The sequence below is a fragment of the Candoia aspera genome, chromosome 14, assembly GCF_035149785.1.
Source record: "Candoia aspera isolate rCanAsp1 chromosome 14, rCanAsp1.hap2, whole genome shotgun sequence".
NCBI lineage: Eukaryota > Metazoa > Chordata > Lepidosauria > Squamata > Boidae > Candoia > Candoia aspera.
Window position 1 is genome coordinate 11,981,302 of NC_086166.1, and position 20,847 is coordinate 12,002,148.

General features: G+C 45.8%; 1 protein-coding gene across 1 annotated transcript in view; it reads right to left on the reverse strand.

Moving 5' to 3' along the window:
• LOC134505512 (cytoplasmic phosphatidylinositol transfer protein 1-like) overlaps positions 1–20,847 on the reverse strand; it is a 55,232-nt gene that overhangs the window by 3,818 nt on the left and 30,567 nt on the right. The window contains exons 4-10 of the mRNA XM_063315251.1: positions 11,627–11,715; positions 10,632–10,639; positions 9,618–9,689; positions 8,082–8,177; positions 6,875–7,030; positions 4,720–4,783; positions 125–250 (exon numbers count right to left, since the gene is read on the reverse strand). Coding sequence (XP_063171321.1) covers positions 168–250; positions 4,720–4,783; positions 6,875–7,030; positions 8,082–8,177; positions 9,618–9,689; positions 10,632–10,639; positions 11,627–11,715 — 568 coding nt within the window. The 3' untranslated portion in view covers positions 125–167. The remainder of the gene's footprint in view (positions 1–124; positions 251–4,719; positions 4,784–6,874; positions 7,031–8,081; positions 8,178–9,617; positions 9,690–10,631; positions 10,640–11,626; positions 11,716–20,847) is intronic.

The following is a 20,847-nucleotide window of genomic DNA, read 5'->3' on the forward strand; positions in this document are numbered from 1 at the left end:
GTCCACAGGAACAAGCAGCCTTGGTCCAGATACATCAAAAGGGGAAAGAATCCCAATGTTCAGATTCAAGGAGTGGAAGGAAAGAAAGAAAAAAAAACCCACCCCAAAGCAAAACTGAACATACATACAAAGTGGGAGTCCCGAGCAAGACTTGTCAGCTTGGGGTGTTAGGGCTCCTGACTGCTGAAGTTTTGGTTTGTGGCCACGTGCATCTGACTCTCGAAGGCACGAACCTCGTCCAGGGACATGTCTGTAACATGTAGAGATACTCTCAATGCTCCATTAAGCAGCAGAGGGACTCGGCGGGTGGAGAGACAGAAAAGAGATGGGGCCAGAGGCCTGCAAAGAGCCAAGGAGTCATCGAAGTTGCAAGCAGCTGTTGAGTAGAATCAAGGGAACGGGCAGGGCAGCAACTGGGGGGGGGGCAACCAGGGCATGTGACCTGGGCGCTGTGGTGGGGTGCCAAAATGAGTGCTGGAGGGGCGCCAAAATGGGCACGGAATCCATGTTTGCCCCGGGTGACACAGACCCTAGTTGCGGCCCTGGGAATGGTGGCCTCTTTCTAACCTTCCCCACGCCTAAGTACAAAAGGAGCCAAACATGGATGTATGCAGTGCTATCTACAAACAGGAGCTGCTCGGTAGGATGGAGAAAGGAATAGTGTTGTCCATGCTGTGTGACTGTGGCTCAGCCTAACCAGCTGAGAAGGATGCCACAGCATTTTTGCAGCGCCGATAAAATGAGACGCTGTTTCCTTGGGATATTTATAAGTACTCCAACAATCATAACTTCAGAATAAAATCTGTATTTATTTGGATGTCGTTTTAAAATCACTCCGAGTCTGCTTTTCTTTCTAATTATGGTATTCCTGTGTAGACTCTCTCCCGAGGTTACAAGCTAAAGACTTATTCGGGACCAAAACTGTGATCTTTTAAGTGCATGTATATAAATGTATTTATACATAAACACATTTTTGATGATAGACAATAGATAAATAGATCAAAATGAGTCTCTCTCCTCCATCCCATACCCCATTAAATATTCGACTTTACCTACTTTAAGCTCTCGGGGAAAATCTTTTTCAGATATCGTTTGTAACATGCCAAATTAATATGGCGTACTTTAATTGAAAGAGGATCGTCTAAGCATTACTCAAATAATGTATTAACTCAAGGGCTTTAGGAGAGTGGAAAACTCAGAAAAGCAAGAATGAGCACTTTCACTTAAGGATTGGATTTGAGTCTGCGGGTTCTCCGTTCAACAGCTGTTGTAAGTGTGAATCGCTTGTCCTCCATCAAAGACTCCCTCACTTTATCTCTATATTGGACTTGTTTTCCTGGAAGAGGCTTGTTTTCAATATGCAATATTACGCCAGCTTGCTATTAAAGTAACTGCCCCTGGGTTCCCATCCCTGGGCGGAGGGTCCTGCCACCCACGCAGCAGATGGAAGGAAAGAGTGAGCAATTGTGGATTCCTCTCAACAGGGAGGCCAAAAGACAGGGAAAACAGAGAGCAGCAATCCAAGGGTTAGTTGTTACTTAGGATGTGCAAAAGGTTTGCATTTGAACCATGTCCGTTGCAAAATGCTCCATTCCGAGGCATCAGGCAGGGAGTTCTGAGCATTGAAACTCTTTACGCTCAAAATGGGATGTTTCAGAATTGAAATGGGCTGTTTTGGATTCCAAATGGTTAGGACTCCAAATCTCTAATTGCTGATATTAGCATATAGGACAGAAGAAAAGAAGGAAAATCTAAGCTGCCAAGCTCAATCAGTGCCCGGGATCTGCCACTTTGGCTCACCTTACTCACACTGTGGAGGGGGATCTGCTAGAAAACATGGCTTCTGGGGACACAAAGCAGACTCTTTTGCTCACTGCAGCAGCTCCAGCTCTGAAGCAGCCCTCAGGCCTGCAATCCAAGGCCCTGAAAAACTTGCTTGCCCTAAAACAAGCAAACAGCCCAACAGCAACAAATTTCTAGCACTCTTGGTTGCAAACCTGAAGCCTGCACCTTTATGATGACTGGTGACTTTTCAGAAGCTAAGGTGCAAGTGTGGGTGAGCGAGAGGGTAAAACAGAGCTCCTAGGGATCAGAGGAGAGCTTGTTCCTCGCTCTTGTCACTCCACATTCTTCATAAATGACACGGAGAACGCCCTTTGGGCCTTGATCCAAACTCAGACCTGAAAGTTTGTAGGTCTGCTCTAAGATGGATAAGTCTGAATCCTGCCAAATCAACACTGTTGGTGAAGTCACAAAGGCTTTATCTTTTTTTAAGCCCAGGATATAGGGAGAGGAGTCAAAAACTGACCCCATGATGTAGCCTCCCAGCAGAATATTCCTTCTCCTTTTGTGTCAAAACCAATTAGAAGGTGCTTAACAGGGGAGGTGCCACCTGCCGTAAGTAGCGCTAGCTTTCCACATGTTGAGCGTTCTCTACTTTGCAGTGACTTCATCTCTGCCCAGACAATATTTCTATCCTCGGCTCTCTCATATCACCCAAACCAGGAGGCTGAGTTCGCCCTTTCTTGGATCCCCTTTCTCTCTTTTGCCCTATGGACAATGCTTGGGTTGACAGGCAAAACATTCTCATTGACCTCTTGGGAGAAACAGCAGATAAATGGGAAAGGGAACCAGGTAGACCCATTTGATGGGATCCAGCTTGACCCCAAGAATCTATTTTGGGAATGACTCCAGTTTCTCCTCCTTACCTTTCACTCCTCCCTGTTCTTCAGCTGCCATCAGAGGGCAGCAAAGCCAAGCACACACCGGTCCATGGGGACTGGCACCTTAAAGCAGTGTTTTCTGGCACTGAGCTACTGGCTAAAATCCTGAGCCAAGAGCACCCAGGGAATTAACAAGCCCCAGCTTCCTGGCCCTGGATCCCAGGTCTCATGCCATTTCATGTGCCTCTGATTTCAGGAGAAGTTCTTTCTTACAGCAAGTTGTTCTCCAAAGAAGTTCTAGAGCTGTTAGGATTTCTACCCTTCCACAGAGTGTAAACCCAGAACTTGAGGGGTGTGGACGTGTGGGGGTCAGCTTTATTCCAATGGGAACACCTTCTGATGCAAACAGGCTAGCCTCAGCTGCAAAATATATCACCTGCCTGTTATGTATACTGTACATTGTCTGAAGCAACAAGGGGCTGTTTGCTCCACTCACCCCCCAAATGCCAACCTTAACTGGACCTGGGGTGGGCAAGCTGAGGAATACCTAAGAGACTGGCCCCATGTATATAGCTAAAATAACTGCACATTTAGCAGGGTGTGGTTGCACCAGACGGTCAAGTTCTGAATTCACAGCCTCTTTGGGCAGCTACCACAGTTCAGAGTTAAGAATTTAGATGCTGGCCTGATAGCCTTCACCACAAACAGACTGCCAGCTTCCATTCAAACTGTCATATAAAACCCCAGAAGGAATTCAGAATTTCATATAAAACCCCAGAAGGAATTCAGAATTTCATATAAAACCTCAGAAGGAATTCAGAATTTCATAGGCAACCCCAGAAGGAATGTTAATGTTAAGATAGCCCAGGGAATACTGGGACATTTAAAAAGATGGTGACCTGGCTGCTGTGGGACCTTCAAGGTGGAGTGGGACAATGAGTACAGGAATAGCTCATAAAAGGTGGTATGTTGAGGAACCACAAGACTCAGGAAGTTGTGGGAATAGCAGTGATATGAAGCAGCAAGCAAGGACATCCTAGTGTGATGTAAGTAAAACATAGTCAAATCAGATTCGGGAATAGTAGAAAAATGAAAGAAAAGGAAGTGGCTTGAGAGGGAAGGTTAGCATGTTAGGAAAGGAAAAGAGGAAGCTGTACTCCAAAAATGTGGTAAGGAGTCATAACTATCTTCTGTCATCTGCTTGTCCTCGGGAATCCAACATTCTTAAAAGAACCTCCACTTTCAAAGAAACTGGGGAAAGGCGTTTGTCAGCTCTGAGTAACAGGTTGAGGTACAGCTATGGTCAAACGGAGCTCAGAGGTCGGGAAATGTTTGAATGAATCACAAGTTTATGTCTTGAACCCAAAACCAGAAGCGGCATTCACATGGCAACGTTCTGCTAGACTCAGTTCCTCCCAACTGTTCCAGCAAATTAATCCCACGCATATATTTTTTTTTGATGGGTGGTATTAGAACCTTAACTATGATCTTTTGTTGAATTCCATTGGGTTTTTTTTAACGGGAAAGTACTGATGTTCTGCTTGTTTTTTAAGCATGATTGCAAGCCCCCTTAGAGATCTTTAAAATCCAAAAGAGAGCTCTAAATATTTCAGGAGCAAATGAGCTGGGCCTGAGATTCCTCTGAATGCTTGATTATGTTGCCTTAGGACTGCTGTCAGGGGGCAGGAAACACCCGCTCCATCAACTTCTCATACTCAGAAGTGTTGATCGCTGATCAATTGCTTTCAACCATCCTATCACACATGCAGAAATGGGGATTTAAAATATAATCAAGGACCTGCAGCTTCTCCCATGGATTCAATGGACGGGAAATGATGCACCAAGAAGCGGAGGGTGATCGATGGGCTGCTTTGATGAACGCAACACTATATAAATTCAATATGGGTTTATGGTTGAATGATCAGGGATCCAAGGAAAAACAGTTGATAAGGGGGAAATGGAGGAAAGGCATGGAAAAGGAGGATCAAAGCAGCTGCAGAGTGGGTTTTCATCCCTCCTCCCTCCTTCCCTCCCTCAACCAGCAGGTCTCACATACCACACCACTCGTCCACCCAGGCGAAGGCTTGGCGATGGCCGATGAGTAAAATATCTCGAATGACCTGAAACCCAAAATCCTGTTAATGGCATGGCGGGGATTGTCCAAGCAAATTCCACAGAGCAACTCCATCATCATCTCCCCAGGGGCTACATTGGCACAAGCAGTTGTGATTTCATCCAGAAGAAGACGCCATACTCTGCCAACAGGCCTGATTCACAGAGGTCCAGCAGACCAGGGTGGGAAAAATAGGTTGTCCATGTTAGATGGGTGTGTGGATGTCCATGCATGACGGAATTCAGAGCTAAACTTGGGGAAGGTAGGAGAGAACCATTAAGGGAGGACTGGATCGCACTGTCCTGAGATATAGAAAAGGATGAAGAAGGAACTCAAAATAATTCCTCCTTGATTTTCTTTAGGAAAAGATGGGGCAGAGAGAAACTGGGACAGGCTTTCAAGACTGCATTATGCTACCTTGCCACAATTCAGAGAATTCCTGGAATCCCTACCATGCCTGTTTCTTGGCTTGGCCTACCTCCAAGGGCTGATAGCACATGTGCTAACCTTTAAAGGCTGCCTGATGCTATTTGTGGCACTATGGTACAGTTTCCCTACTTTGCTTTGGGGCATATGGGTTATTTTTTTTCCCCAAAACATGAAACATTCCAAACAGGGCCACAACTGGCAGGGGGGGGGGCAACTGGGGCATGTGCCCCGGGTGCTGCGCTGGTGGGGCACCAAAAGGAGCGCTGGTGGGGGCACCAAAATGGGCACGGAATCCAGGTTTGCCCCGGGAGACACAGACCCTAGCTGCGGCCCTGATTCCAAAGCACTATTCTAAACTGTAGCATGAAACTCAACATCTTCTACCTTCTTCTGCTGCATTTGTGAGATGAACAATTGTAGCCATCTGGATGTCACAGAACTACAAACATGGCCACTATGTGGAAGAAGAACGGTGAAAGCATCAAACCCAAATGCAGACTGAGCTTAAAGTGGACAGCCGGAGATTCTTGTACTGTACTGTTTTCCCTGTTTTTTTAAAAAAAACTTGGGATCATTCTCCCAGGAGATAACATCCTATGAATAAAATTCCCAAAGGAACTAGTTGTTCTAAATGCAAGAAGCCTCTCTCCTTAGAACAGGGTTTCTCAGCCAGGGTTCTGTGGCACCCTGGGGTTCCATAAGAGGTCACTAAGGGTTCTCTGGGAGGTCATGGTTTATTTATAAAATTATTTCAAATCTGGGCAACTTCACATGAAAGAGGTAAGTTTCACTCTTCATTTTTAGTTGAAGAACCCTCTTAATGCATCTCTACAGGCCTACCCATGAAACAAATATAATAATTTGGTAGCTTCTGGCCTCTATTTGAGCCTGCCTGTGCAGGGCTTCCCTGAGGCCTGCAAAATGTTTCAGGGGTTCCTCCAGGGTCAAAAGGTTGAGAAAGGCTGCCTTAGAAGCTGCTGATTGATGCATGGAATCTGCAAAGCAGTAGGCAAAAAAATGAGGTGTTCAGGATCACAGGGCTTTTCCTATAAGGCTGGTGGTGGGTAATCTGAATCCCCAGGGTTGCATGCATACAACTTCTTTTTCCCCCAACGTGGAGCCTCCTCTAACCAAAGTTCTTGCCATTTTGAGGTGAGAAATGCACAATAGTAAAAGAAGCCACAGAAGTTACTTGAGAAGATGGAAGAGAAATCAAGAACCCCACAAAACTCTCTCCCAAATGTAGGGAGAGACAATTCTGCCCCCAAAATGGTAAGATTGGCTTTTGACTGCTAAGTGCCCAGTATGGAACCAAGGAGGATTTCTTGAGTGCTAAGGAGCTATCCAAGGTGCTGCAACAGAAGTCCTATCCCACATGAAACCTGGCCACCAAGTCAGATTGCATCTGTTGTCCTTCCCAGTTTATAGTCAGGAAAGCCATTATCCCCCATATAGTAAAAACAAACACAACAGCAGCAACAACAACAACAACAACAAGAACCACTTCCAGATAGACTCTCTCAGACCAGCCAATAAGGATTCTTGAATTCTGGGATAGTTCCTCCCGCTTCACTGCAGAAGTGGTCCTCAAACATGCTGGCTTTTGCTATACATCTCTAGACATTAGCCTTCCCTGCGGGCCCCTTTGTAGACAAAAGGACACTCTCACCTTATGGACAAATTGTTCTACCCGTGTTTGCAGCCCCCAGACTTCAAATTTGACCGTCACCAGTTTGTAGGAGCACATGATGGGTTGCGTATGCTCCCGCCAGCCCTCCTGCAGTGGCCCACGACCTGTCTTGGTTGAGCAGAAGTACCGGAGATCCTGTAACCAAACAACAGAGGAATCACAACCATAGGGTGACTACAAACCACAAATAGGGTGGCGTGCAAATAATCCAATGGATGTTGGACAGATGCCTTATGTGATTCACAGTTTCTCTAGCCAACTTTGAGATGTGTGGACTTTAACTCCCAGAATTCCACATCCAGCCTCTTGGCTGGGGAATTCTGGGAGCTGAAGTCCACACATCTTAAAGCTGCCAAGGTTGAGAAACACTGGTTAAAGGGCCTTATGCAGCCTACCAGCAGGCCATTTATAGCCTCCAGGCTAAGTCAGGACAAAAAGGTGGGCAAGTTTTTTACATTTTGGGAAGCTTGAGAATTTATTGGGATACTCATTTCATTCCTAAAAATTCCTGTCAAAATACAGCCTGGTCTTATCCACTTTTGAAGCGTGGCCCTTGATGTGACAAGCAAAGTTTGCCATGACCCTTAAGCCAACAGAAGATGTACATCCTTATTCTAGTCCATCGCTCAAACCACTATGCCACACTGCCATAGTGGAAAGGAAGGAATGGAATATGGCAAATGTCTCAGAAGGGACCCCCCCCCCCCAGTTTCTTGGGCTGTAAAAGTGACGAGGGAGAAATGTACTTTCAGATTTGCAAGATTCTGTTAATGTAACCTTAAAGATAGAGCTAGTATTCCTGGCTGTGCTTCTTGTTTGGACTACCTCGCAAGGCTGACATCAATCTTGCAAGTCTTATGCTCTTTTCCAAAGAGAGGCAGAAAATCCCACTTGGAATTTTAGGAATGGCCTCTGATCCCCAGGGGACGCCTCTATCTGCTGAGCACCTCGCAGCAGCTTTGTGGCAACACCAGCAGCAAGATGGTGTACAAGGGACCAATTCACAGAATGCCACAATACAATTAACACAACAGCTGGGACAGAATTGGCCCAGCCCTTGGCAGCAGAGCAACATGAGGCTCTTCCCCATCTTCCAAGGTCATTCCCACATACCATGACAGTTGGCCTGGGGAAGCAAAAGCCACCCACCAACAATGCACAGTTAGCCTGCCCAACAGGTTGTTACCTCTAGGCTCCTGTAGTAACGCTCTGGAATCTCATCAAAAGCGATGTCCAAGAACATCACTTCATGGTCTCTCAAGATTTTTTCACTGGGAAAGATCTGTGAGCACAAGAGGGAAAACATTGGGCTAGTCAACTTGCCAGTGAGAGAAAACAAAAATTCTCAACTAATGAGTGATGGTCAACTCAAGGAGGATGGGCTAGGCTACAATGCCTACCATCCCTCCTTGGCTTGTCATTGATACCCTCAGGCCCCTCTGAATCACAAGGACTCTTCTGGTCCTCTGCTCCCTTGCCTTGCTAAGTCCCCCATGGCAATAGTGGTGAATCCCACCTTGCCTTGACTCTTCTCTTCTTACCACATCAGCAAGGCTCACTGGCATCTTGGCAAGTGACACTCAACTGTTCCTCATGGCCTCTTCCCATAAACACACCCAGATGCATCCTCCCAGGGAGGGAAGTTAGTTTAGTGGCTGATTCTATATAGTGCATCATATAAATTCCCAAATCCATCCAGCCCAACACTAGCTGGTGGTGGCCCTCCAGGGTTTTAGATAGGTGGCTTTCCTTCTGAATTCCTGCAGAAGTTGGAGGCCCTGCTGTGGGCCTTCTGCATGTCAAACAGAGACTCTACCACTGAGCTACAATCCCTTCTCTTCAACCCAGGAAGTCGCCCTAGTTTGACTCAGATCTTGGCACACCAAGCCAGTTATTGTCAGCACTGACTGCCAGCAGCTCTTGAGAGTTTCAGATAGGAATCTTTCCACCTTTATCTAGAGAGGCTGAAGACTGAACTTGTAATCTTCTGCATGCCAAACAGAGACTCTACCATTGAGCTATGATTCCTTCCCTTGAACATAGAAAGTGGCCTTAGAGTGATTCAGATCCGGGCCCACCAAGCCCCGTATTGTCAGCACTGACTGGCAGCAACTCTTGAGAGTTTCAGAGAGATAGATGGATAATCTTTCCATCCTTATCTGGAAAGGGTGAACCTTCTGCATTCTTCCAAGGCCATCACTTTCAGAAAAGTTTGATACAATATTTCCCATGCTTTCTTATCGAGGGTCATATTTTCTCAGGATAATGTGTTAGGGCCTTTATAGTGCGTGGGGGTGAAGCCAGCAGTGAGTGGGAGCAGAATTAGAAGTGGACAGGAATAGCTTTTTTTCCTAACCCTTTCTCTCTCTCTCCTAGGGAAAAGGCAGATTTTCTTCTTGGACGGAGATTTGAGCTATGAACTCTTTCCCAGAAGTGTGCAAATATAACCAAAGGCTCTATAAGATTAGTCCTGGGAATACTGCACTGAACCCTAGATTGCACATGACTGAAAAAACAGTAAGTTCCTTTGCTATTTCTCCTGTCTGTTAAATTTTGGAAAGTCGGCTCCAGAGGTTTTTGTCCTGAGCACTCCAGACGGAGGTTGTCCAAGCTGACATTCGGTCACCCATTCAATGCATGGATTACGCTACATTTGCCCCTGAAAATAGAGAGACAGGATGAAATGGGGCACTCTTTCCAATTCTTCACGGGCTGCACTTACATTGCTGCTATTTCCACAATTATCTTCATACTTGGTCTCTATGTAGATAGAAAATTTGGGCAGGAAGGAGCACTGCAGAAGGAAAGAGAAACGGAGACTTTGAGAAGATGCAGAGGATGAATGAGAGGGTGGTGCTGGAAAAGAGGCAGGCAAACAACCATCTACCCAAGGTGCCATTTCTCCTTTCCTCCCCATAAAGCTAAGGAAATCAACCAATTAATTCTGCACCAAGAAATGAAAAGGAAGTGATAGGGTTTAAATTTTCCTTTCTTTCACCTAGCTGATGGGAAACAGGGCCTGAAGAAAATCCCACTTGGCCACTTTTCTAACTTCAGGGAACCATCTGCAAGTGGTCAGGTAGCAAATTTGGAACCATGAGGGTTAGAAACCCAGCTCTTCCTTCATTCTCAGGACATGAACCTCTACAGTTTCCTCTGGGTCTTCTGCACTCCTGCTGAAACATGCAGAAGCATCCGGATGTTTCCTTTTTGCAGACTTGTCTGCAGCCTGGCAGGCGACTTACCGGGTTTTGACTTTGCTTCTCTATTCTGCTGGAGAAAAATACAGGTAGTCCTGACCATTCATTTAAAGATGGCCTGAAGTTACAATGGCCTTGGAATGGCTGCTTTATGGCCTATAAAGCACTTCCACATGTCACAAAACATCGCACCACCCCTGTGGTCACATGACCGCATTTCAGGCACTTGGCAACCGACTTGCGTTTATGACTGGTTACAGCATCCTGCAGTCACATGATTGCGTTTTCCAACTTTTTTGCCATTTTCTGGCATAAAAACACCCACTGGAGAAGCTGGATTCGCTTAAAGGCCTGGCGATTCACTTAACAACTTGTGATTTGCTTAATGACTGCTGTAATAATGGTAGTAAAATCAGTCCGGTCATGTGGTGACTTGACTTATGACCTCAATGACTTACAATGGAAATTCTGGTCCCAATTGTGGCCGTAAGTAAGGACTACCAGTACTGGAAGTCGGAATGCACCTTAGTACTCACCGTGTACTCTGCACCCGTCGTGAGATAATTCCAGGTATCCGCCAGTTAGCAAAGGGGAGGCAAAGAGAAAAAGACAGAGCTGAGGTTGGAGAGAAGGAAGAGTTATCCATTACAGATTTTCTGGGCAGCTTAACCCACTCACTTTGCAACCCAGCATAGGCATAATGGTCTGTGCAGTGAACCTCAAAGCTGCAAAGGGGAATCAGATGGCTCTTGTATTCGATCTAGCAGAAAAATCCAATTAGACCTAAATAAAAGACCAAGTGGGGAGACTGCCATACATGTCTTGAGATCTCAAAGACTCAGCAAGCAATCTTTTAGGGAGGGAAGAATTTTCAAAGGACTGAAAGACTGGCTGGCTGGGGAATTCTGAGAGTTGAAGTCCACACAGCTTGAAGTGGCCAAGGTTGAGAATACTGCAGGGGATAAGCAACCTTTCTGCAGTTGTTTTTTTTTAAATGTGGCCTCCCTGTGTTCAGGGAGGTATGGTCAGTGATGCATCAGTGGCAGAGTGGACCGGCTTTTAGCCTGGTTTTGGGGGTGGGGTGGTTAAAGAGGAAAAAAAACACCCCAACAAAAGCCAGGGAAAATTGATACTGAATTTTAGGCATGGGGTCTGGAGGCTGTGAGGGTTGCAAAAATCTCTCTTAGGTTCCTGAGCCTTGCACTGATCCACAAACTGGATTCCTATGTTACATGAAGCCATAATAGTGTAAGATGGTGTCAACCTTTGTAGACCGCCAACATAATTTATGGCGTGTGGGACAGGGGTGTCTTCAAAGTGTGATCAAAAAAGTTAAGATGGCAACCACGATGGTGTGATCGAAACTCTGGCCATTTCTAATGGGTGGAGCTTTGATTGCACTGTCAACAGCTTGACCTTTTTGACCATGGATACCCCTGGTATGAGGGGTGTACATATTATTTGACCAACAGGCTTGGGATGGCTTTAAGAGTCGCTCAGAAAAAGCATATCATTATAGTTTCCTCCTTACCTGTGATGGTATATGGGTAATAGTTCCAGGCCTTCTCCGTAATATAGAAGATCCGTGGTGTTACTGCGCGAGCCCAGCTAGGCAGTTTGCTGAAGGAGGACAGAGCACAAGGCAAAATGGACATCAAATCCCAAATTCAATTCTAGCTACATTCAAGTCTGCAAATTATTAAGCTATACCCCAAATTAGCCCAGGTCAGCTCTATAAACTACGAACTTATTCATTTACTTAATATCTTATTAAATGATCAAATTAACATTTAAATGGAAAAAAAATCAAAATGTGCAAGGAATGAAGCTGGTGAGGCAGGAACCAGCAGTCCCCAGGCCAGAGAGAACCATGATGTTAACAGAGATCAGGTGCCTTCAAGGCCAACAAGAGAAGAACCAAAAATCTGTTGACTTGGAATGGTGGGAAGGAAAAGGCTAGAATTTAAATACTAGAGCAGAAAACTGCAGTGGATCATCTTCTGTGGGTATATGGATTCATTCTTGTCTGCAGTAGAGATTAATCTAGCCAAGAAGGATGCTGAGCAACTGGAAACAATTCAGAAAACTAGGTTGAGGGACTTAGAGGTTAAAACTGATGAAGTTGCGGGGGATGTTTAATCTAAAGAAGAGAGCTGAGGGCAGACACGACGGCAGTCTTCCAGTGTATGAAGGGATATCACAGGGAAGAGAGTATGGATTTATTCTCCATAATGCCTGAGGGTAGGACAAGAACCAATGGGAGGAAGTTTTATAGAGGGAGAACAAAACTGGAAATAGGGAGGAATTTCATGATCGTGAGAGCTCATAAGCAATGGAACAGCCTGTCTCCCATAGTCATGGGGCTCTGTCACTGGAGGTCTTCAAACAAAGGTTGGACAGCCATTTATCTGGAATGGTCTGAGGATTCCTGCCCTGGGCAGGGGATTGGATTAGAAGACCTCCAAGGTTCCTTCCAACCTTGTGGTTCTAAGTCATGACTGTGAGCCTTCTGCCAAGTGAGTCAGTCCCTGAATCAGAGGTTATGAGTCTCAACAACCAAGATTTATATACAAGTCACGTCAAGCAGATGGACGAAATGTTGGCAAACAATGTAAATAAGCCATCACCCATTTTTATTACTTTTTTTTTTAATTTTGCAGCTCCTGGAGAAGCAGATTTACTGAATTACGGCAGCCCAGTTTTTCATGATTCCCCACCAACCCCAGAAGTGTAAAACAGATGAGTTAAGCCTCTGATGTTACAGTTAATTCTCACACAGTCAGTAAGAAGTAAGACACAAGCAAATCTAACTGTTGTAAAAAGAACAAGTGAATGGAAACAGGCTGTTCTACTCAAAAGAGCGGGCGGGAGCAGACTGCCCCATGGGATAGGAAGGCAACCTCACACAAGAGGGTTTGAGAATCTTATTTCCATAGATGGGACTTGTTCTCAAACTACAGCCATTGATGGCATTCTTGGATTATCGGTTTATACATCCTTCAATAAATATTATTTATCTATAGTTTATGACCTCACCTAAGTGGTTCATTCACGTGGGCTGAAGCTGGACATCTGATCAGCTTAGGACACTTATTTAGGGAATCTCTCTTCCCTCTCTCAAAAAAGGTAAAGGTAAAAACTTCCTTGATTAATAGATTATGTGCCATCTTGGCAACCATACAGATAGAATTTGTCCATGAGGATCTGTACCCAATGTTGTCTTTCAGGTCTTCTAACAGTGTACTCGTTGCCACAGCAACTGAGTCTATCCGCCTTGCTGCTGGTCATCCTCTTCTTCCCAGCCCTTCCACATTTCCTCATTAGAACCTTCTCCACAGTGCATCATGTGTCCAGAGTATGATAAGTTGAGCCTGGTCATTTGTGTCTCGAGAGAGAACTCTGTGTTGATTTGTTCAATGATCCATCAGTTTGTTTTCTTGGCTGTCCACAGTATTCTCAGGAGTCTTCTCCAACCCCAAAGTTCAAAGGCATCAATACTCTTCCTATCTTGCTTCTTCAAAGTCCAACTTTCACTTCTGTAGAGTATCACAGTGAATATAATGGTTTGCATGATTCTCCTGATGACCTCATGGACAGTTCCATGCAGTGTTCTTGACAACAATAGGGAGGTATCTGCCATTGTCTTCTTCTGGGATTTTTTTTTAACGTTTCAGCCCTCGGACTTCCTGGTTGTCCCATCCAAGGGGATGTTCTCCAGTGACAGATGGTGGGTGTGGGGCAAGAAAAGACTTTACTTGGCCATCCAAAAAAACAAGGACACCCTGCTTCTCTCACTTCCTCCCTCCAACTGTTTGCCTGGAACCAACTACGCCAGATAACATTGCATGGGTCCAGGTTACCTAAGAGACTGTCTCATCCCTGTTACATCAACCTGACCCATGCAGAGAGGGCATGTTGCGGACCCCGTCTGAAAGAGAATTCCATCTGGCGGGGTCCAGGAGGTGGGTCTTCTCTGCAGCAGATCCCACCCTTTGGAACATCCTTCCCCTGGAGGTGAGGTTGGCCTCCTCCCTCCTGGACTTCAGAAAACAGTTGAAGACCTGGTTTTACCACCATGCTTGGAGTGGGGAGCGGAAGAGCCATTCTTGGGGCTGGTTAGTTCCCTAGCCCTGCCGGGACCGGTCTTACCCCTTTATGGGCTGAATTTGATCTGCCCTTACTTGGATTTTATTGTATTTTATATTTATTGATTATTGGTATTATTTATAATTTTATTGAATTTTAAATTGTTTTTATTGTGAACCGCCCAGGGTCCCCCATGTGGGGGAAATGGGCGGTGATAAAAATATGATAGATAGATAGATAGATAGATAGATAGATAGATAGATAGATAGATAGATATAGATATAGATATAGATATATAGATATATAGATATATATATAGATATAGATATAGATATAGATATAGATATAGATATATATATAGATATAGATATAGATATAGATATAGATAGATAGATAAATAAGAGCCCACCACTCTTGGGTCTTCCTCTGTGCTTCCCACCAGGCTTCTCTCATGCAGGATTGAACTGCAGACCTTGTGGCACCTGGCGTAGTTCCTTTACCCCTGTGGATGTGACCAGTCTGCCAGGATTAGATCATTCTTTGGTGCACCTGTCTGCCTTCACAGTGGCATCTTTATATCAGGTTATCAAACTGATTTTTCTAATGAGGGGCTCTGTGTGCTTTCTCCCGCTCACCCCTGTTCCCATCTGAAATTAGCTCACCCTGCTTTAGGTTTCTGAGATCAGCCAATGTTGACTAGGGGCCCCAGATGAAAATGGCTAAAGTTCCCCACCAGCAGCTGCCACATCAAAGTGCTCCATTCCAGAAAGGTTCTCCTTTGCTGTGGCATCACCTGCCAGCTGGAATCCGCACAGTCTGCCTCTGAACTGGGGGGCAGGGAGAGATTATCTCCCTTCCCAATCACTTGATTTTTCCTGTTCAGTTTTGTCCTCTATTAATAGAATTCCCTTAGGAGGAGAGTCATGAGAACACAGTCTAAAAATATAACCATTCCCACATGGACGTCTCTAGCAATGGCTAAACGGGTTTCAATCAATATTGCAAGGAGACAGATCCACCCAGGTGGGCTGTGAGCAACCAGGGGCTGATATTCCAGGCCATCAAGCTACCTAGCAAAACATGAGAAGCTGGGTTTAAGCCAGTTGGGAGAAACGCTTGGGGCTTCAGCTCAAATGCAATTGCAAGGCGAAATCTGCTTATTTCAGTGTAAGCCGGGAGAAAAGACAAAGGTAAACACAGAGAGACTGACAGCCTGATCCTAAATTCAATTGCAGGTTGGGGAGCCTGCATTTAAGTGGATTTCACCCAATTGAACCTTGCAGGCATCATGCATTTAGAACTGGGAGGAAGGTAATGGGAAATGACAGGCGTGGCTATTGAAAAGCAGGATGGGAATAAATCAAAACTTTGTCTGAGCGATGCCCAGCTTGGTCCAAGATAGGTTGCAGGGCCCTGCTTTTTATGAGTCTGAACCTGGCATGGATTCAGAGTCACACAAGGATAACAATCAAAGCCCTGCATTACAAGATGCCTCAAGGGGGAGAGCAGTGGCCATCAGTTCAGACAATAGCTACGGTCTCCTGACCAGGGTTCCCCCTCCCCATCAAGCCAGGTGGGCTCTTCTTCATTCATGGGCAGGGCCTGGCTTTCTTTGGGGGCATCATCCTGGAACAAGGAAAGAACAACAAAGCATCAGGACTTCTAGAAGACATGGAAGGAGGTTAAGAGAAGGCCCTCTGCTCATTTCCTAAGAACAACAAAGCATCAGGACATCTAGAAGACTTGGAAGGAGGTTAAGGAGAAGGCCCTCCTCTCATTTCCTAAGAACAACAAAGCATCAGGACTTCTAGAAGACATGGAAGGAGGTTAAGGAGAAGGTCCTCCTCTCATTTCCTAAGAACAACAAAGCATCAGAACATCTAGAAGACTTGGAAGGAGGTTAAGGAGAAGGCCCTCAGCTCATTTCCTAAGAACCACAAAGCATCAGGACATCTAGAAGACATAACATGGAAGGAGGTTAAGGAGAAGGCCCTCTGCTCATTTCCTCATTCACAGCTGAAGGAGAGAGCTGGAGAAGGAACTGTCAACCAGCAGTTGTAGGCACAGACTTATCCAACTTGAAATCCTGTAGTTTTTGTGGGCAAGAATTCCATCCGGTTGGCTGCAGGTTGGTGGGAGCTGTAGCCCAACCCTTGTGGAAGATGCTGAGCTTGGAAAGGTAATAGCAGAAGCTGTCAGAATCAGGAGCTGCCAAAGTCAGCCAGAGGCTTCCCATCATGAACAATGCTTTCCTAAAGCTCCTGAGGAAAAATGGAAAACTCTCCTTTCTTCCACAGTGGCTGTCAAAAACAGGCTGACGCTTGTAATGACAAGAGGTCCCACTGTGGAGTCAGTGGGGCTCTTCAGCCTGATCTAAAAAGAGTCCCATCCCCAGATCATAGAAAGCAGGTGGACCTTGGCCGAGCCAGTGCCGCCAGCTTCATTGAGTCAATTATCTCAAGCAACCTTTCCTGGGAGGTAAAACATTATCGATCTGGGGCTTGTGACCAGAAACAGCGAGAGGAAGAACAGAAACTGAGCAGCTGAAAGTATCAGTGAGGGCCCAGAGGGAATAATTTTTCTTCCCTTGCCTGCAGAGAATGTTTAGTGCCTTCAAGGATGACAGCCCATCTCCTTGAGAAGGTTCAAGCCATGACTGGCTAATGGGAGAGGCAGAGCAGACAATTATGACCACATCCTTTCAATAAATCAAGAGCTTTGGCTGCATCTACAGTTGCTGCATAAGGTAGGCAGGAGTTAAAGAAGGAAATTGAGCAATCCAGAATGGGCAAAAGACAGCAAGAGATGGGAAAGAAGCAGCAAGCAGTAGAATAGGAGGCAGCAACTCTTAAGGGGCAGAAAGAGACATGTGCTCTTTCTGGCATTCCCTGTCCAGTGGCTGCCGTTGAAGAACAGAAGGTGTTGGGCATCCTCCAAAAAACACTGCCCACTCCTGCAAATTAAATTAAAATGAAAGAAATTAGCAATTTTTATTTGGAAAAAAAGAGAGAGAGGCCAACATTTTGTGAGAGCACCACTTCTCTTGAAACTTCAGAACCACAAGGTTCAGTACTCTTCTCCTCTCCTATTTAAACATCTACATGAAACCGCTGGGCAAGATCATCCATCACCATGGGAGGAGGTATCATCAATATGCCAGTGATACCCAGTTATATATCTCCATCCTGGGTGTGAAGTAAGTGATGCAGTCTCCACCCCTTCCAGGTGCCTGGGGGCTGTGTGGGCCTGGATGGGGAATAACAGGCTTCAACTGAACCCTGATAAGACAGAGTGGCTGTGGATTGATGGCCTCTCGGGTTCCAGGAAGTTGTCTTCTTTGGTTCTGGATGGGGTGGCACTTCCCCATTCGGAGCCAGTGCAGAACCTGGGGGTCCTCCTGGACTCGCGACTCCTGCTCAAAGAGCAGGTGGCAGTCGCAGCCAGGAGGGCCTTTGCACATCTCCGGGTGGTGCGCCAGCTATGCCCATTCCTGGACTAAGATACCCTCTGAACAGTCACTCATGCCCTTGTCATCTCCCATATAGACTACTGCAATGTGCTCTACATAGGGCTACCCTTGAAGAGCACTCGGAAGCTTCAGCTGGTCCAGAATGCGGCTGCGCGGACAGTTATCGGGGCTGTAAAATCAGCCCATGTGACACCACTGTTATGCGAGCTGCATTGGGTACCAGTTTGCTTCTGGGTCCAATTCAAGGTGTTGGTTATCATCTTTAAAGCCCTACATGGCATGGGACCAGGGTACCTGAGGGACCGTCTCATCCCCATAACATTGATCCATCCCACCCGGTCAGGCAGGGAGGGCATGCTACGGACCCCATCAGCAAAGGAATTTCATCTAGCGGGTCCAGGAGGCGAGCCTTCTCTGCAGTGGCGCCCGCCCTTTGGAACATCTTGCCCCTGGAGTTGAGATGGGTTTCCTCGCTCTTGGACTTCCGGAAGAATTTGAAGACCTGGTTCTGCCGCCTTGCTTGGGAGGGGGAGAGTGATAGCTCCACCTGGGGATGGCTTAGTGATTGTGTTCCATCTCCACTTGGATTTTACATTTGTTTTTATGTATATTTTAATGGTAATTTTAGGTGGTTATGTTTTTAGTGTTATTTTATTGTAAACCGCCCAGAGTCCCCCATTGGGGGAGATGGGCGGTGATACAAATTTAATAAATAATAATAATAACAACAACTCAGCAGAGATCTTGCATAACAGTGCCAAGTTATCATGGTCTTTGAAAGATTTGCCAGTCCTAGAAGATTTGGGGAAAATAGAAGGGAAACATCAACAAGCTCCCATGAGATGGCCTTCAGGGGCTAATGAAGTTGTAGTCCCTGATACAGACAATCTGGAAGAAGTTCTGATCTGAGGAGACAAGTGTAGAAGGAACAGCTGGAGGATGGCTGTTTCTGAATGCCCTGCTGTGCTCTGCTGTGTAGTATATGTGCATTCAGTTCAGAGTGCCTTAAGAAGGACATAGAGAAGAGTGAGAAATTCAGAAATAGCCAGGGGTCCATGAAACAAGGTCCATTAGAAAAAGCTGAAGGACCTGAATATGCTTGCCGTAGAGAAGGGAAGACTAAGAGATTAAAAATGAACTTTTCCGATTCCAGAAATATTATCATCTAGAAGAGGGAAGATTGAGCTCTTTAAGGGAGTAAGGAACCAATCTCACATATTCTAGTATAGGAGGACATCTTGCAGCTAACAGATGGAGAAACATCTTACAAGTTCTTGAAAGTAAGAGAAATTTTGACAACACACTCAATTACTTAGATAGAAAGGGTGGCTTCTTCTCCTTCATGATGGTCTTCAAGAAGAGAGTAGGCCATCATTGTCCAGGGATGCTCTGATTCTAATTCCCTGCACTGAAGAGATGATTGAGCCAGATGGAATACAGAAGTTGCTTTATATTTTGCCTGATCATTTGTCCATGCAGCTTGAACTGTTGGGCCATAGAAATCCTCTAGGATTCCTAGCAAGTTTCTCCACCTTTCCTTGGAGATGATGAGGACAGAACCAGGGACTTTATTCTCAGTGACTCTACCACTGAATAATGGAGATGGGGTGGCATGAGCAAATGTGGGTCTATGCCTTCCCAGGATGTCATGCTCCCATCTGCAAATTGAATGTCTCCTTCGTGGTGGTGGGAGTGGCGGAAGCACCTTTCAGCCTTCTAGTTAGTCAGCATCAAACATACAGTCCTCAATTTACTTTGGATATTAGTTTCCGATGTGTTCTTGATTAAGCATGGATGTTTTTTGTTTTGCTCAAGCCAAAACAAATACACATCCACCCTTCCTAGAACAGCAACTTGCTGTTCTGTCCCTGTGCATTTGATAGATATGCTATCACATCAGTGTGAACTGGGCAAATCGAAAGGAAATTTCAACAGGAGATAATAGATTTGAAAGGATGGCATCCAGCCAAGCCACTGTGCTCTGCTTCTCCAAGGATGTTTCCCTCAATGCAAAGAGCTGAATGAATTGACACCAAAGGTCAGGAAAGAGCTGGTTTATCAATGAAGCTGCCATCGGTTATAAAAAGATTTGTGCAGACTCAAACGAGTCCAACAGGATCCAGACCCTTTCATCTCTGCTGGCACAGAGCAAAACACCCCCTGAATACACATCATGAAAGACTGTGGGGGAGCTAGGAAAATAACAGGAGGCATTTCAGACATAACCCACCAACAGATACTGTAGGACAGGAGTTTGGTACTAGCTTATCTCATAAACAGCAGCTTGTGAAAACGCCCAGCAAGAAGAGATTCCAAGCATTGCAAAAGGTTTTGCCTTTACGAAGTCCCTAATAAAAGAGAGCCAGATGTTCTCATTCGTACTTCCAAGATTTTGTATCTTACCCTTAACTCTTGCGAGAAAACACCCTACTGAAGTCTGGGTGAGTCTGGCTTGCTTGATGGTGCTCTCTTTGACCCTGGGGCAAGAGGCCCACATAAACAACCAAGGTGTAGCTGATTGTCCCCAGTACAAATTACAGTAGATGGTGGTGGTGGTGGTGGTGGTGGTGGACCTGCTTATCAACCAGCACTCTGCTCAACAGGAAAAGGGGAGAGAAGGTCTGGATTATGACTTCCATGAGTCTCATTTAGCAGGGCTACGGGTCCGAGTTCTCTGGAAGCACGGCATCTCTCCTCCCTGTCCACCAAGCATCCCCCAGGAACAATTTGCCTGTTCTGAAAAATGCCTAGATTTGGACAGGAAGCTGCTGATACGTGGGAGCTGCAAGGCTGAGAGTTGGGGGAAGGGAATGGGGAAGCAGAGGGCTGATTGGAGGAATACATGACTTTATCTCTCAGGGTTTTCATACAAAACCCCGCCCGGAGCAACTGTCAGATTTCATGACAGGTTAATTGGAAAGCGGAGAACAAATGGATCCTGGAGAAAGGCAAAACTCTACATCTGCAGGAGGGAGGTGGAGGAGAAGAGCGATGCCCAGCAGCAGGTTAAGCTGTCCAGCATGAGTTAAGGGGCACTAGGTAAACTGCAATCCCCGGGGCTGCCTGTTCCCCCCCCCCCCCTGCACCTCCTCCGATAGTGGCATCTCGAGAGGTTCACATCCCACCATTTTCAGGTAGGAAACACAAGGGTGTTAAGCTAAAAGAGGCTTGGTGGAGTTGAAACAAAGGAGTTGAAA